Source organism: Scleropages formosus, chromosome 9 (assembly GCF_900964775.1).
Source record: "Scleropages formosus chromosome 9, fSclFor1.1, whole genome shotgun sequence".
Classification (NCBI taxonomy): Eukaryota; Metazoa; Chordata; class Actinopteri; order Osteoglossiformes; family Osteoglossidae; genus Scleropages; species Scleropages formosus.
In genome coordinates this window covers 15950212-15969044 of record NC_041814.1, presented here as the reverse complement: position 1 = coordinate 15969044, position 18833 = coordinate 15950212, and the positions used below count along the sequence as shown (strand labels likewise).

General features: G+C 38.8%; 1 protein-coding gene across 3 annotated transcripts; it reads right to left on the bottom strand.

Moving 5' to 3' along the window:
• Positions 1-6794: 6794 nt before the first annotated feature.
• Positions 6795-12097, bottom strand: ak4 (adenylate kinase 4). Of its 3 annotated transcripts, none has more exons than XM_029254586.1 (6): positions 11942-12097; positions 11391-11536; positions 8994-9113; positions 7948-8120; positions 7601-7719; positions 6795-7213 (listed from the first exon to the last, which is right to left on the bottom strand). In XM_029254586.1, the coding sequence occupies exons 2-6, from the start codon at positions 11533-11535 to the stop codon at positions 7120-7122; spliced, it is 651 nt and encodes a 216-aa protein (XP_029110419.1). In that variant the 5' UTR covers position 11536; positions 11942-12097; the 3' UTR covers positions 6795-7119. The 3 variants fall into 3 exon arrangements, with proteins under 3 accessions (XP_029110419.1, XP_018609397.2, XP_029110418.1); XM_018753881.2 differs by lacking the exon at positions 11942-12097 and adding an exon at positions 11759-11911; XM_029254585.1 differs by lacking the exon at positions 11942-12097 and having other exon boundaries at positions 11391-11911.
• Positions 12098-18833: the final 6736 nt, after the last annotated feature.

Here is an 18833-nt window from a genome sequence, read left to right as displayed (position 1 = left end):
TAGTGGAAATCCGCGCAGACATGGAGAGAACATGCAAACTCCACACAGCATTTGCAAGTCTTCATCCTGGAAAAAATAATTAGTAATTAAAGAACATCTTCCTTACATAACCTAAAGCTAGCAAAAGTTATAAATGGCCTAAAATCTACTGATAAGCATTGTGTTACTGCATCTAATGCTTTGTCAGGGAACCCCAAATTGTCGATTGCAAATTAAGGTGCTTAAATGCCCAAAGGAAGAATTACAGTACTTTCTAAGTCAGCTTCTTGGCATTCAAAGCACACATTCTTCCTTGGACTCATTTGGCAGCATGGAGCCGTTCAGTTTCTCACAGTAAAAGTCAAGGCTTGTGCATCCTTTGAATTAGTGTAAGACCGCAGGAAAGGAAATGTCACAAAATAAGGCAAATCCACATGATAAAATTAGAGTTAGCAAAATGTGCTATATTCAGCTCAAGAGTTATGATTAAAAATTCAACAAGAAGTTCTGAATAATCTCTCCTTATAATCAAATTTGAAGGATTAAATCTGCAGAGTTTCCCATGATTTTATCTCAGACTAAAAGAATGATACAGCACATACACTACAAAATTAGTACCATCTATCTTGGTTTAGTTCAAAATTAAAACCCACATGACAGTTATAATTGAAATTCCACTCTTGTAATCTCTGTGTGGTAGCTGAAATTTTATTTGCAAAGGAGACAAAATTAAAACTTAAAAATGTTTTGTTCTAAAACATACAGTAATGAATGTTAAGTGAAAATGAAGTGCCTCTGAATATGTGTATCTTGCTTACGATACATTTTTAAACGCACATCTAATGCACAATATGCCTGGGTTCTTTTTGGTGCTGTCAATGCCTGAAATGCAGTTGAAGTACAAATAACAGTTCCATCGACACTAAACAACAAACTTTGGTTAGTGTTAAAAAGCAATAATATTTCAGTAATAGTTAAGAGATTCCTTCGAGTCCTTCATGTATTTCATAAACCACCCTGCTGTATGGTATGACTGCAACCACACAATAAAAATAGAGCGCAATTCTTTCAATACTTTAGAATAATAAATCATCATGAAATGTATACGTTTGAAATGAACCATACAAGATAAAAGCAGTTATGTAACAACATGTACTTATTATACATAAATGAATAGACATACAAGTACATTTATAAAACTGGTTCTGAAACACATACAATTTTATTTAAGCATCAAGAAATATTCTTACATGCCATGATATGCATTAATGCATAAAACTATGTGCAGTCACACACTTGGTGTAGTTAATAAGTTTTGTAAACTTTCTTTCAGTGTCTTTGAGGTGTTTCATTTTCATGAATTGCTCAGAAAAAAATGGTAATGTAAAGGTAACTTGCTGGATCAAATATATTTTAATCCTGTGTATTAGATTATAGAAATGGGTCTGCATGACAGACTTTCCTCTCGACTGTACCACAAAAACAGTGAAAGGTATTGCTGTGATTGACCCGGCTGTTAACAGGTCTTTCGGAAATCAATGGGCTGGGAACACAATGGTATAATAATAATAATAATAATAATAATAATAATAATATGATTGAATGGGATGAAATGAAGGGACCTGCACTGAAACAATTCATCTTATGTTAGGTCCAATGTTAAAAGTTCCTAGTTTTAAACCTGGTGAAGCGACTGGTTAAAATTTCACTAACCTAAAATCATTATCAATAACACAGAACATAAATAATGAGAAATGTCTCGAAATCAAAATACTCAGATTAAAAGGACCTTCCAAGCCCTTGCTAATGCTTCAGCAGCTTATAGCGCCAGCTTTTAGTGCCATTTTGAGCCAGTTAGTACTTTACTTTGAGATCAAACCATATATCGGAGGATATTTGGGGTGCAGACTTCTCCTGCCTTTTAAGCCCCAACACAAAAGTTCCTCAGTTACAGAACACATTCATCTGCACATGAACAGAGCGCTCACAGCGAGCGCCGCAGAGGAAACCGCTCCAGCACCATGGAAACCGCAACGCATGGTGCTTAGAAATTTTACATTCTATTGGAATATATTCTCCACTATGCGGAAAGCCTACACGCTATTAAAGGGATCGATAGGCTATTACAGACTGGTAATAAATTAAATTTGATTTGGAATTGTAGGATTACAATAGTATCTACAGTAACTGTTAATAGAGCTGTATCATGTGTATTATTATAAGTGTAACAATTTCTCACCTGTAGAAGAGAGTCAACCTAAGGATACCAACTGAAAATGTTACAAGAAAATTATTTAAAAACATGGATTTAAAAATAAAATAAAGACATGATATACATTTTATTCAGTCATGTGGAAGGGGGGCGTGGTGGCGCAGTGGGTTTGACCAGGACCTACTCTCTGGTGGGTCTGGAGTTTAAGTCCCGCTTGGGGTGCCTTGCGACGGGCTGGCGTCCCGTCCTGGGTGTGTCCCCTCCCTGTCCAGCTCCGGCTCTTCGCGACCCCGCATGGGACAAGCAGTTTCAGACAATGTGTGTGTGTGCAGTCATGTGGAACACTCAGGTAGGGGAAGGTGGGGCACACACTTGGTTCTAATAATAATGTCCTAATACAGGACTGTGGTGGTCCTGAGCCCATTCCAGAGATATATGGCACAAGACAGGGTAACTATCAAATAAAAGCAATTTATAATCACCAGGTCACTTGAAAAACATGTCACACATACAGTTGGATCCATAAGTATGTGGACAGTGACACAGTTTTCATCCCTTTGGCTCCGTACACCACCACAGTGGATTTGAAATGAAACAATCAAGATGTGATTTAAGTGTAGAGTGTCAGATTTAATTTCAGGATATATATATCCAAATTGGAAGCACGATGTAGGAATTGTAGCACTTGTTAGATATGGTCCCCCTTTTTAAGAGGCTGGAAGTATTTGGACAGTTGGCTGCTCAGCTGTTCCATGGCCAGGTGTGAGCTGTTCCCTCATTATTTCCTGTACAAGTAAGCAGATAAAAAGTCTAGAGGTGATTTCAAGTGTGGAAATTGGAATCTGATGCTGTTAAGGCTCAACATGAAGTCCAAAGAGCTTTCACTGGCAGTGAAGCAAGCCATCGCTAGGCTGAAAAACGAAAGCAAAACCCATCAGGAAAAACGAAAACAAAACCCATCAGGAAGACAGCAAAAACATTAGGTGTGGCAAAATGCGGTACGTTCTTAAGGAGAAAGAATGCACTGGTGAGCTCAGGAACACCAAAAGGCCAAAATACAAACGCTAAACAAACTCAGCTGGATTTGAAAGAACATCAAAATCCACAGGCCAGGAGCAGTGAATTGCCCACACTACACACCACCCCACCATACTGCTGTACAATACACACACACACACACATTTTCAGAACCGCTTGTCCCTTACAGGGTCACGGGGAACCGGAGCCTACCCGGCAACACAGGGCGTAAGGCCGGAGGGGGAGGGGACACACCCAGGACGGGACGCCAGTCCGTCGCAAGGCACCCCAAGCGGGACTCGAACCCCAGACCCACCGGAGAGTAGGACTGCGGCCCAACCCACTGCGCCACCGCACCCCCTGAACTGCTGTACAATATATTTTATGAAATTATTAAAGAACTTAAACACTGGTCTGATTGAAAGTTTTTTTTTGATCAACAATTATTTTGTGTGCTAGACTTTTTTTAATAGTGTATTGTCATTTATATTGTGCATTAGTGTCAACCAGTGTGTATATGTATGTATATATATTACTAGGAAGGTGATCAGGAATCGTGGATATTCTGATAAAGTTTTATTCAGCTATTCGTGTGATAATGAACATTGGTTCATATGGTGGAAAGAAACTAACTGCACTTAATCACGTCAGCATCTGTCTCTCTTTCTGCTAATGCACACATTGTATTTTCTATGAGATGTACGTCACTTTTGAGAAAAGCATCTGCTAAATGAATACATCTAAATATAAATGTAAAGCCTATTACATTAAAGAGTTGAATGGCATACAATGGTTCTAATAACAAATGGGTGCTACTTTGCTACACGTATCAAAACATTGCGTGTCTACAGCGGTTCATCGGCTCATGGGCGTGTGAGCCCGAGGTAGAACAAACACTTCCTTCTTTTCAGTCGGACTGTCACACACATACGACCTCGCCCCGGACGTCCACACCTGCCCCAAACGAGAGCAGCGGGATACAAAGAAGCTGCACCTGCACACCTTGGTTGCGGAATCTCACTTGAGAAACCTGTCTCTCCGGCGCTCTCGAGAGAACCCACGACACCCTGCCCATCCTTCCAAGTCCCTCGTTCTCCTCGATCCCTCGTTCCCGCTCCTGATGTCCGCGGCTCCCGACACTTGCATCGCCTCCTCGACTACGACATCGGATTCTCCCCAAGACTTCCGTTTGTGCATTGACCGACCCGCTCCCGTCCCTGACCACGAATCTTACCTGCTCCCTTGTGTACCGACAGTAAAGACCCCAAGATTGGGCCCACACGCACACCTGAGTCTCCTGCCCACTCAGGATGACACGGACCACGTTACTGGGGTTAACAGTGTCTCGTGTGTTACTGTTATGGGCTTTAATTTTTTTTGTTTTTACAAAAAAGTGAAATACAGTAACAAGATACACTAAAAACCATTTGACTAACTGACGTTAGATACCAACCATACCCAACTGTTTGACTTGTGTACAAATTCGACTTAAAGACAGATTTAGGAACACAACTCGACTGCCTGTATAAGGATCATTGATTCCACGAACCTGAAAATATACTCCACCATTCACTTCTGCTTCTTGTTCATTCCGATACACACTGGCACACCAATTAGTGCTTCACAAAGTGATTAAAAACACACCGAACAGTTCTATCCTTTATGGTAAAACATCCACAAATCCAGCTGGATTAAAATCTCATAAACCATATGCTGATAAAACTCATAATATGATGAATATGATTATGAATCTAATGATGTTCAGACATTTGTAGAGATTTCCCATTCATGATTTTCTCACTTGAAATTGTTACATTACTTACTGAGCTTCTTAACACCTTCTTCCATTTACTCATTTAACAAACATTTCTCCAAAGCAATGTACAACTCCACAAAAAAAGAACTGTACATAGACACACGAATACTGAAACTCAGTGTTTGCACAATACCATAATTTTTGCCTGTGTATATTATACAAGTAAGATGCTTCAGACCTGAGAGTCGGATAGGAAATGTAAAGACAGCCATTAAAGACAATGTGATGTTAATTTATACAGATGTGTGTAATTGTTAACTCTTTTGTATTGCGAATATAAAAATAACTACTGGAACCGTTTCACTGTACAATATAGCCTATGATTCAGACAAATATTTCACTGAATTTACCACCCTACAACAAAAATATTTCATAACGAACCAAAAGCCTATCAATTTCACACTGAAGAACTGAACAATTTTTTGCAAAATTATTTTATTTTCATTAACGTGTGGTGGATAGGACTCCAAGAAAAACATAGTAAATCATACAGCTGAATAAAGCATTGCACTATACATGATAGATAGGTATAAAGCTGTTTTAACTGTGCAATATAAAGGGAAATACAGAACTACATTTTGTTCTTTCCATAAAGCATTTCCACCAAATATTCTTCAGTCATACTTCAATTCAGCTTTAGTTGTGCATTAATGTGTTTCTTCCTACATCAGTGATTATGGACACCATACACCCAATAAAGAATATAAAGTCAAACATCTGTATTTTCCTAGTAACTGATAAAACTGATGTGAGCTGAATATTTGCCTTTGCAGATATTCAGTAATAATTATGTATTTAATTTACTGATATGAACAGCTTATTCTACACAATTTATCAAAAATATAATTTCTTGGGGGGGGGGGGGGGCGTTCAAAAAAAATTCCCATGGAGACAATATTACTTTTCAAATCAGTGCTCACTTCTCAATTGTTAAACGACTCCCTTTTTGCTTTCTAAATTTAAATGCTTTTTCTTTTCTTCTCTCTGAACACAAAAACTTGTTTTTGCACTGAAGCCTTCATGAATGCATTGGTTCCTCATACATATATTCTCTGAACATAGTGAGAATATGAACCTATTCTGAAATTCAAAATGACAAAAACATTTGTAAAGGTTTAATATATTTCCCATAAAGCATCAAAACAGCAAATAACACTAGTTCAGTGTGAGACAATAACAAAACAAAAAAAATTGGCAACAATTGCTTGCCTGCATCAAAATTTATTTCTCATGACTTCTCAATTGTTTCACCTTTGTTACCTTGTACTGTTTTTATAAACAGTATGGTAACAGCCACTGTCATCACTATCCAGCTTTGATTTTAAATTGTTAGTGTCTGTACTGCTAAACACTTCTCTCGTTAAAAAGCGTCAATCCCATAACACACTCCCACCATGGAGACTTTCAACGTACAGAGAAAATTTGCACAAAAATATTGGTAATTTAAAATTTGTACATAAAGCTTTGTCATAAATTCAATAATTAAAAACAACTGTTCATTAACCAAGTAATTTGTTTGTTGTTCTCTATCCTTATTTAATAATTACCAGTAAATAGTCTGAGTTCACTGGCTGGAAACTGGTTTTTTTCACAACAGACTATGCGTTACATCCAGGTCATTAGTTTGAGTTGTCCTTCACTTTCCTATTTTGCCAGATAGTTCCTGCACAAGTTTTCAGATTTTGGATAACTACCTTCCTAAAGAATATAGCATATCAGGACTCTTTGTCCACCTTACAAATATGCAGTGGTTGGACCCAAAATTTTTAATTTTTTTTTTTTTTTTACTGATTGGTCCATAAGGGCAACTTCCACTCCTCAAAAGTCCAGTTTCTTTGTTTTTTGGCCCCAGCGAGTCTCTTTCAAGTAGGTGTACTCATACTTTTGACTGGTACTGTACACATAGCAGTATGTAGAAATTAAGGACATATGGTGCCACAGTGACTGTTTACAGATTCAATCGGTCTAGAGCCTTCTATATTTAGAAATCGGCCTGCGTTTTGCCCGTGCTCCTGATGTTAAGTGGTGGACTTTGGCTCCCAGAATTCTTTCAGGGTTTCTGGCTGTGAAGTGGAAGCAGCATTGCACCAGTTTGCTATGCTGGAATCTTGGTGCCAAGCAAAGAGCTGATATAGGGCCAGATCTTGTCCGTCTCTGTCCCCGAGAACGAGTGTAGAATGCCTTTGGCCCTAATAGTGAGAAGGACGTCAGTGACTGACCCTCGAGTGAAACACTACAAAGTATTGTGCTTATAAAAGAAATGCGAAAATATGAGCCTCTTTCATAGTAGGTTCATGTACATGGAGATTGTTTTCTACACATAAAGCTGAAGTTCTGAAGATGGGGACAAAGTTTTTTTTTTGTTTTTAAACTCAAGGGGTTCATGTTATTACAGAATTTTCAAATTAACTCCCCCAATGTTCATTTATCACTCCAGTTTTTCCTATGAATATTTCAGCAAATAGGTAATCTACAACAATTTTTACATTAAAAAACAACAGTACGGCAATTATCCACAAATTATGGGACATCCACAAATCCTGCGATAAAGTCACTTTAAATGTCACCACACTCACCTATACAGGTCTACGACAGGCTTGGCGATGTCTTTGTAGTGCCGCAATCTGGCCACCAGCACTTCAGGCTTGTCGTCGTCGTGCTGGACCAGGGGCTCTCCGCTGATGTCATCCACACCCTGGTTAAACATCAGTCACACAGCAGTGCGTTTAAGTCAACTCTAAGTCTAACAACCCAAATGTTTTGGGACAGCTGATGATTTATCAGTAGGTGACTTAACTAGATGAGGGTCACAGTGTTGCAGCGCTGTCCTGTGATGATTTGTGTGACCGGTTGGAGTATTTTAAACGAAATTTTGGTGCATTTCATTTGCAACCGAGATGTCGGTAGTTCCGAGAGCACTAACGTGGACTTGAGGTGGGTTGAACTCCATGTTATACACTCTCCCGCTGGCTGGATGGATCCACCTGTCGCTCAGTCTTTCCTTCAGCGTCTCAAATGGAACATTAAGGCTGATGACAACATCTAGGTCGCATATGTTGTTCAGGGCTGTGGCTTGTGCTACTGTTCGTGGAAACCCTAAGGAAGAGAACACAGACCAGCCTGAATCCACCTTATCCCACCAACCCAGACTGTTGTACAGAAGATGACATTCTATATCTGTACAGAAGGAACTCTGTGCAGCAATACATAATGAGCTGGTTGGGTTCTCTTCCATGATTCAGAGCTGTACTCCGTTTAAACACGTATTTTCACTCAGGTGACTAAGGTCAAGGAGAACAGCTCTTGCACTAATATAATGGATGTATAATGTGACACTATGGTCATGTTATTCTTCCTTGACATTCAAAGGGAGGAAAACGTATTGAAACACGGGCCTCCTGACTTAAGCAATGCAAAAGGTAAACAGTAAGGACACTGCTGCATTCTTTATTTACGCGCATGCAACCGGGATGTGTTTTAACTTGTGTCTGTTGCAAAAGAAACACCCCCACTGAATTCTGAACAACCAATATGTTCATTTACTGTAGATACCTGTACTAAAAGTTCTCCTACTTAATTATTGATGTTCAAAAATACCTACGAGAAAAAAGCACTGTCTAATGTTACTTGAGAATAATGTTGACTGATTTTGCCTAAATACAAGTAATGAAAGGTAAAATACTTTGATATATCGGCAATTTTATGAAAATACATTGATCCTGTAAGATATAAATGAAAAAAGTGTACTGATACTGATCAACTTAAAAATTAGGGACTGTATTTACAGATTAGACTTAGGGTGACCATTTTGAAAGTTAAAAAAATTAAAAGGCATTAAAATACAAAACAATTTAAAGGCCTTTCAAGTCTAGTAAAAACAGAGAAGAGTGTTTACTTCTTTATTTTCATGGATCATTCTAGGCTGACCTTCCCTGTGTTAGGAAGTCTAACTTTCTGTGACCCTCTTACCATCAAGGACCCAGCTTTTCTTTGTCATTGTCTCCAGCTTGGGAAGGACAAGGTATGTCATGACATTATCGGGCACCAAAAGATTCTTCTGAATGTATTTTTTTGCCAAAATACCAGCTTCTGCGGAGGGAGACAGATACAAAGCTTATATATAAGCTAGAGAGCAGAGACAGTTCTCACACACACACACACACACACACACACACACACAGAGTGTCTGAAACTGCTTGTCCCAAGGGGGTCGCGGGGAACCGGAGCCTAACCTGGCAACACAGGGCGCAGGGCTGGAGGGGGGAAGGGACACACCCAGGAAAGGACGCCAGTCCATCACAAGGCACCCCAAGCGGGACTCGCACCCAACACCTGCCAGAGAGCAGGACCTGGCCAAACCCGCTGTGCCACCGCACCCCCCCCGCAGAGACAGTTGCCATTTACAAAAATATTTAACTATTCTGAGCCAGGTTTAAATATTAAACTTATGTATTCAACCTGTTCACATATGACAAGCCCCACCCAATCCTGCTAAGGTGTATCTAATTCTAAAGTAATTGCTAACTCACTGAGGTCAATAATTAAAAAATGTGACAACTAATATTAAAATACATTATATCCCATGAATAAAAATATAAGTATACCTTGGTATTGTAGCATTATTTTTAACAATAAGAGAATGAAAATGCTGAAGACCATGAGTGATCTTAAACTTCTGACAGTAATTGTTTCTTAATTAAAAAATTATATAAGTCTGGAGTATACTAAAGCCAAGGGTCAGGAAACCCTTTTCAACAGAAACTTTGTTTAATGAAGTGTAGATAATAGTCAACAATACTATAAAAAAATAAAAATAAAAAAAACTTTCTGGTATAGTGGACATTCGATAAATAAAATTTTTAAAATCAATATTACTTCAGGTTTGGTGCAGGTAAAATCTGCCCTGCTACTCAAATTCTGAGTTAAGGCTGTTACTGCTTGTTAGAAATTAACTCCCTTTTTGGATGCAACGGTGACAATTTTAGACAATCTCTCCAGTGCCCTGTAAACTGGATTCCTGTGACTCTTCTGCAGTGGTGCTCCACCTAAACCCAAATTAAAGACGCACTGGAACACCGGAGGTTTTATTTTTAATGCTCTGATTGTTTGTAACAAATGTGCCAAGTCAGTTGTCATCCAGCCAAAAAAGAAATAGAAACCATGCACGCATTTTCGATTATAAATATTAAGGTGAACGCATTACTACTAAAGAGCTGTGTAGCCCTACAGCATTTCCCTCAAACATATAATCTGGAATGCATGACAGAAATGGTTTGCAATTAAGCCGCACAGGACCATTAACATTTCTTCCGTCAACAATCAGGGAAATACATGATGTTTGCTGCACAACACATTTTTTTTTTTTTTGTTCAAACAGACAAAAAAGGCAATATCGGTGTAATTAAGTATTCAGTATTAGACTACTGTACTAACAAAAATGTAAGAACATTTACATTTATTCATTTAGCAGACTCTTTTCTCCAAAGCGACGTACACCTCAGCGAAAATAAAATCTGTGCATTACATTAGGAGAAAGACACATAGCCGCGAGCGTGATTCTTAAGTAAATCTAGTTTGTTACTTTCCACTTGATGCACCGATGTTCATCGCTCGAGTAGGTGCATAAAACGCGAGATAGATGAATCCTGATCACCTTCCTATAATTTTTTTTTTAATAAGGTATTCACATACAATGCCGGAGTAGCGGCTGTGTGTAAAGGGTTATCTAGGGATGATGATGACAAAGTTACGGTGACTGAATATTTAGACCATACATGAGCTGGAGAGCTCTTGGGCGAAGTGAGTCTGGAGAAGATGAGTTTTCAGACCCTTCTTAGACGTAGACGGAGTTTCAGCATTTCTGAGTGACCGGGGGGGAGGTCATTCCACCACAAGGGAGCCAGAACCGAGAACCTCCGCGCTTTACTTTTCGCGTAAAAGAAAAGAAACGGCGCAACATTTCGCGTCCTTTTTGCTGAGTTTGACAGCTGGTGGTGAAAGGTTGCTGAAGGAAAGGCCCCGCAGGACTGAGAAATGATCGGCGCGTTGCGGCTTGGAGATGACGGGGATGAGCGGAAGGCGAAGGAGGAACACATGGCGTGTCCTGGAGAAGTGAACCCCCACACTGCAGTGACAGTCGACCCACAGTGAGCCCTCAGTCACAGTGACAGCTGACCGCACAAAACAGTGACCCCACTGACACTGACCTACAGTCAGTTACAGCACTTGTCCCCAGGGACAGTGGATGGGTGACAGAGACCCCCCCCACAGTGTCAGTGACAGTAAAACAACACCATAGTGACGGTACCCCCACCACGCACACACGCACGCACGCACGCACGCGGTGACGGTGTCAATAATGCGAACCAGTATTGGCAGCGATGTTCTCCCGCAGAAAGTCTCCGCTGCACAGATGCTGGAGGCCGAAACTGTGCGCGATCCGGGCCGAGATGGTGCCTTTTCCCGAGCCCGGGGGACCCAGGACCACGGCGCGGAATATCTTAGCCATCATCCTGTTGAACACAAACACACACAGTGATCCCCCCAGTGACTTCTAACACACTCTGGACGAAAAGTTTCTGCCCATCCATTCGTGTTTTTTCTTGCTCTGCTGGCTGCTAGCAACACGATCACAACGGCACGCAGTGAGTTATTAATTTCATGATCACGTTCATCCAGTTTTGCGTTTTCTTCATCTCACGCGTCGCAAAAAATCGCGTTTTTAGGGAACACACCAACTTTCGCTGTGCCGCAAAACTCTCTCTCTCTCTCTCTCTCTCTCTCTCTCTCAGTTATATCTGGCATCAAGTCAGAGACACTTGAAGCGCAATAACGTTTTCCATGTCGTAAATGCGCCGCCTGATCCGATAGCGAAAAACTGTAAAGAATGTCTGGCAGCAAGTTCAATCTGTGCTCACCTTCAAAACTTCAAAATCAATGTTCAAACAGTTCAGCAGCTTTTTTTTAACTAAACATTAAAGTTTATCTCCACCCACGACCCGCTGTGCCTTTAAGAAAGTACTTTTTTTTTTTACAAATTAATGAACGACCAGTCCGGACGCCCAAAACTTCAACACCTCCTTTACACATCATCAGGCAGGAACGGGGGGAGCTGTGCGTCACATGGAGGAACTGACTCCGGATCGGTTCGGACATTTAATTTTGGTTTGTTATTCCTGATGGGCGGAGAAATGCTGATCGAGGATCGGCTCTTCAGGAGACAAAACCCATAGCACACCATTCACGCTCCTTTTTGGCGAAAAGTACTCTACTTTTACGTTAGGACTCTGGTAGTTGTAGTTTTTGCGCACGTTGAATTTTCTAACGTGTAATTGAATTTTTGAATATGTGCAGGCTCTTTCAAAACGTCCATTATTTTAAAGATTACGCTAGAAACATAAACCGTCTGGACTAGCTACATTTCAATCACAGTACATACCATTCGCATGTAAATTACATGGGTGCACTATTAAAATCATGACATGAGTCAAATCATTCTGAATGTGTTCCAAAAGTATAAATGTGATATTTTATAACTGGACACGCTCGCGAAGTGTGGTGGATGAAGTGTATAGAGAACATCATACCCATAATCATCATCATAATCGTTATTACTGTCGTTGCCAGACACAGGCCTACTATTTGAGGTTAAACTTAGATTTTAAACCAATATATATAGCTTTTTTTTAATAATTAACAGTTGCTTGTTTTGTTTTTAACAGTTTTGAGTAGGGCCACTTTTATGTATGCAATAAACAACGCTATTTATATTTATATTTATTTTTCACATCATATCTCTTGTTTACTTTCCCTTGCATTGTATATAACATACCTGTACAAACATATAATGTTCAGTGTCTATTTTGTATACTGTGTACTTTATACTCTCTATATTTTTTTTAATCTTTTATTAGCCCACTCTACTTTTATTATCTGTGTCACTGTCATTCTGTGTGTGCTGTGGAAGTTTCTGTCACCAAGACGAATTCCTTGTATGTCTTGAATTAGCCACTTTAACAGAAAACCAGGAAATGTACACAGTGGGTTTAATAAATTGGACTTTAAGACAAAGCATTTCTTTAAAATGAATTATTCCCACTATATACATAACCTACTCTTGCAAAGTTTTGTCTTTTGTCATTTATAAACTTTTTAGCAAATGAGAATAATATTTAAGTCTTCTAAAGTAGTCAGATTATGTTACCTGTGAATATATTTATTTGCAAAAGTATGTTAATGTTTCATATTTAGTGAAAAAAGAGATTTGTATCTCGGGAGCATGAGTCTGACTGCGTGAACAGTTCAGTTGGACTTTTCTGAAAAAAGGTCAATGCACAGAATAGAAAAAAAAGAAGGATTTTCACAGTTTCACATAACTGTGCTGCACCTGACATCTGTTTTGGGTAAAAGATTGACTTATTGTGAATTTGACAGGGGGCCAGCTGGTAGTGTAGTGGTTAGAGCTGCTGCTGCCTGTGGACCCAAAGCTCATAGATTCCAGTCTCATTCAAGTCCCAGGTTTGATCCCCACCTCTGGTTGTAGTACCCTGGAGCAAGGACCTTCCCCTGTATTCCTCCAGTAAAATCACCCAGCTGTACAACTGGGTAAATCATTGTAAAGTAGTTTAACGTAGTGAGTCACTTTGGAGAAAAATGTCAGCTAAATGGAAACGTATAAATTCCCACACAATGACAGCATTGGTCATAGTTTGTCTGACATACATTTTTAATTTTAGTAGATGCTTTTCTCCAAAGGGACTTCCAAGGGATACTATGTATGTAGCGCTACTAGCCCACCCACCTTATTGACCAAGGTGACTTACACTGCTAGATTTTTTTACACTACTTAATGGGTCACTCATCCCACACAATGACAAGCATAAGGTGGAATACTGAGGTCAAGCACTAATTATTACCAATCCTGGGAATTTCAAAAGGGAAATAAAGAGTTGCTCAATCATTTTTCATTAGAGGCTACAAAGTATCAGTCTTAGTTCAAAGTTCTTTATGTGAAAGGAATAATTCACTGAACAATCCTGCACAGTCGAGGTTCTTTCACGAACGTCTGACACGTAAAGTGTTCGCTCGGTGTGAGCGACGCCACCGTTAGCTCCACGTAGGAGAAACTCGCGCTCACGTGCAGCACATCTGCTGCGCGCGAACTGACGGCTCGCGGTCACAAAAAACCCAGATCAGCGCATAATACAGAAGATCCAACGAAACATGCAACCGTTGCTGTGTTTAGAAAATGACATCTGTTTTTTTTTTTTTTTTTTTTCACTATGTTTTTTCCTCTGAATACCCTTTCAGCAGGTTTACTCCCCGCGACCCGGAAGCAAGAAGCTTTTTTATTTTGTCACATGGCTAAAAGCTCTCAATAACAACAAAAAATGGCGACAATCACGTTGTTCAATGTGGGCTTGCTGCGTCACTAAAAATATTCATGTAAACAAAAAGAAAGAACAGGAAAATTGCGGGTAAGCTATGGGTAGATGTGTCAGACACGATCGCTGGGGAACTATTAAAAGACATTTGTTAAGAGACTATTGCTGTGGATTGCAGGTAGACACGGGGTATGTTTGTGCTTTTGAAAGGGGTGTGTACTGCGCTGGGCGTTAGCATTTGGCTGCATTATATGGGACTTGCAAGATATAGATAGCTACGTAACTGCGTAAGAGTTTGCATGATGTTTTCATATATACAGTTACGCTTGTGCAGCACTGTGTCTTTGTGTGAGACGTAGTTGCACAACTGTTTATTCGACAGCGGATGCATAATATGTAAATGCATTGCCTGTGACTGTGATGATTGCTGAAGTTCTTTTATATTGACATGTAATAATTTCTACAGTCTACGTACCCACTAAGCACTGTTAAATATGTTAATCAGTTGGTTTCGCGATATTGGGGCACATTTCCAGTGTCGCGCTACCTCGCTCTTTCGTGATATTTTTGAATATAAAAGCTTGCGCATTTTCAGAAACTATATTATATAGTGCACGAATGCTCGACTTGACAACTCGATCAGTATGCGTTGTATCGCCTTTATTATACAATTTGCGTTTGTAAGGATTTAATGGCAACGTTCCGTAAACCTGCGTTATTTTATTTTTTTTTTTAAACAATTTTGGCAACTGTCCCCAAGGTCCTATGATGGCAAACAGAACTAATCGAGTTGTTTACATGAAGCAGCCCTGCGCGGAGGGCGGAGCTCTAATGGGAGTGTCAGCCTCCAGCGCGCCTCGCCATTGGTCCGTATTGGAAAGACTCGGCGTAGAGGGCGGGGCTATGATGGGAGTGGCCGTCTCCAGCACGCCACGCCATAGGAACTTCTTGAACAACCCGAGCACGGAGGGCGGAGTCAAAACATAATCACACAATCATAACAAGCGTGATGTCGCCGTTTGCTGAGATGGGAGCTGAGTCACGTGGGCCGCGTTCGTGTAAAGTTGCAGCACCCGTGAGAAAAATGGCTGGATCGCTACCACTGTAAATGGGGAAAAAAATGCAACGTGGACCACAGTACCTGATAAAATTTGTTGCACTTGCTCTGTTTAAACAACATGTCTGTTTAACAATTGTTGGTTTACTTTACTAATATTAAAAGTACGGTAAAATAACTGTATGTCACCAATTTATCACATTTTTCATTTTTTAATTTTTGGAATATTTTATTATCACGTAAACTTCTGTTTAGTATTTGGGAAGCAACATTGTGGAGTAAAGTGATGATACTGATTTTTAAGTATATTGTATTTTTTGTTACCCTTTCTAAAACATGTATGTTTAATGTTGATCTCCTTATTATCATATTGATTCATATCATAACATATCATCATTAGAATTATTTTTGGATATTTTTAAAATGAAGCCAATCGTTATTCATGCACTTTTATATGGTTTTTTGTTATTTAATTGTGTGGAATTTGTCATGAATGGAAAACATTTGTGTCTCACAGCCATGTCAGCCCCTTGTGATGAAGATGAATGATGCCAGCGACCGGTCCCAAGTTGCAGATAGAGAATGATCTGCAGCGCTGCTTGATGTGACAGGCTGCCCTGGCTCAGTTATCACAGTGCTGATGCTGTCCATCGTAAAGGTACAGTACTGTGATAACTGAAGGATGGCAGCCAACTTGACATCACATGTCCCCTCTTCACAAAGAAAGATCCCGTAGGCTCAAAGAAAGTGCAAGAAGATACACAGGATACCATTGACAGTGCACTGCTGAAATAGTGCATTCACCAATTTACAGCAAATGTGGTCCTTATCTTAATTTAAATTAGAAGGAGGCAGGTTTTGTCATTTGTTATTACAACCTTAGTATGAATGTTACAAAATTAGCTTCCTTAGGTTTGCTGATGCTTCAAGTGCCAGACTTGTTGATATTAAATTAATCTCCTTTGACAGTAGAAAGGTGAATAGGCAGAATTCATCTGTGTTAATCTCAGTTAGATCATCTATTTTATGGTAACACCTACTGTTAAGTTAGTGTTAGTCTTAGGGTTCTGTTCTTACAGTAGTTCTCTTTCTCTTGCTCACATATTATCAAAATATCTTTCTCATTTTAAATATACAAAGCATTTTATATAACCAATAAACTTTGCATGATATAAACAACACATTTACCCAGAAGCTTCTTTTTGGCAATGAAAAAATAGAAGTTTCTTCACATTTTTTTGGCCACAGGTTGAACAACTCTTTTGAAATTTGAATTGATTCAGATGTTCACACAGTGTATTATGTAACTCTATCATCATAACGTAATATTTACGTACACATTTTATGTATACTTTTAACATGTAATATTGCAGTAATGTTAACAATTTTATAACAAGAAATAGTTATAATGAATACATTTTAAAATCTTTGTCTTTAGTTTTATCAATAATTTTACACTGTTAAGATTTAAATAACAATTACTGACTTTTTTCCATGCTTCTGGGGATAGGCTCCAGACAACTACAACCCTGCCTTAGGACAAGCGATTTTTGACAGTGAGTCAGAATGAGTGAAAAAAATCAACACAGTGCAATCTAAAGGTTTTCAAATCTTGATATACAGTATTTTGTTTACAGTGTGTATGGAACTATGTTCTGTTATTTAGACAGTGGGATTCTTACGAGCCTGCTTTCATTAAAGTATTCAATAGTAAAGCACATTTAAAAGCAGCTTAAGGGGTAATGGAAGTTACTATGTTCAATCCAAATGAATTATTTTGTTAAGATGCTACCTTGGAATTGTTACGTTAAGAAATGTCATACCTAGAACCTGTTGGTCACATGATGTTATAATTATTTAGAAATGTGCTAGAAAGAATATTATCTTCTCTCAAGGTCTTTAAATAGCCCTGGCAATTATTTTTTGTGGGGTGGCTTAATGCGGTAGGTTTAAATTTTTTTCTGTATGGGTCTAGTTTTCTACATTTGATCTCTCAGTTATCATTAATTCTTAATATTAGTCTTATTCTTAATATTAGCAATATCTTGCTCAAGGGTATGGCAGTAGTTGCAAAGTGGAACTTGAACTGGTAGCCTTCAACAGGACATTTAATTACTACAGTAGTGCCTTTTGTCTCCAGCAGATACTATATAAACTGAATGGTCGTGCATTAGTAGGTGGCAATGCACAACATTCATTCGAGTTTTACGGAGTAACATGGATTGCCGGACATTATGTGGAACTGTTCTCTAGTTGACAGTTGAAACAGTTTTGTTTATGAATCAACTTTTACTGTGCATCTTTTTTAATAGTGTTATTAGAAGCCATACAAGCAAAAGTTTTTGTACAATATTTGGGCTTTTCCTGAAAGAAAATGAACTTACGCACCTACTCGAGCGATGAACATCGGTGCATCAAGTGGAAAGTAACAAATTAGGTTTACTTAAGAATCTCATGTCTGCAGCTATGTCTCGTACAAATTTGTATTTTCGCTGAGATGTACATCCCTTTGGAGAAAAGTATCTGCTACATGGATAAATGTAAATGTACATATAAATTTAATAAAATATTTGCATTATCTGTATGTGTGGAAAGTTATTTTACTTTATTATTATTTAGTTGACACTTTCCAAATAATAATAATAATAATAAAAACGTATTGTTACATAGAGACCTAGTATGCAGACATGTGGCATGCAACTGAATAGTATTGAGTACAATAAGGAATATAAGAAGTATGTTACATGAAACATGTAAAGAAATGTTACAAAGACCTTATGCCTTGTGCCTTTCTACAGATTAAAAATGTAACCCCGCAGACTATGTACACATATGAATGTTCAATATTTCTATGCGTATAGTAGATGTTGATATAGAATATGTCACAAATGCAACCATGAACAACACTCTTATGTTGTTATAGTTACTCGACTTGCATCCTGAAGACATTTTTTCACCTCAGTAGTGAGTATTCAGCTATTTTACACCCCAGTTAGCTGTATAACACAAGTTGCTCACCTAATTATATCTCCAGCTGTATTAAACAAACACAACTACAAATTATGCTTTTGATTAAAGTGTCATAATATTATTTTGAGGAAAAATGTACTGTACATAGCCTATAGAATAATGTAACATGACTGGAAAATAGAGCAGCAGGTAAGAAAAAAAAACGAGATGTACTTTACTGATAGCCCTTAGGCAAAATTTCTGAGACTGCTCTTTGACGTTTCCCGCGTGAGTCCTCAGTATAAAGTATTTCTGTTGACAGATGCATAAATTGAAATAACAGACGTATGTGAGACACATTGTAAAGACACAGCGCGTGTGACGTCGCGCGCCTCTATCTTCAAACAACACGCGGCTGTC

Coding starts and splice junctions, on each gene's coding strand:
- ak4 (XM_029254586.1), bottom strand. CDS start 11,535: ATGATGGCTAAGATATTCCGCGCCGTGGTCCTGGGTCCCCCGGGCTCG. Junction 9,114..11,390: donor GAACATCGCTGCCAATACTG/GTTCGCATTATT, acceptor CTCCCTCCGCAG/AAGCTGGTATTTTGGCAAAA. Junction 7,720..7,947: donor TCAACCCACCTCAAGTCCAC/GTTAGTGCTCTC, acceptor ATGTTTAACCAG/GGTGTGGATGACATCAGCGG.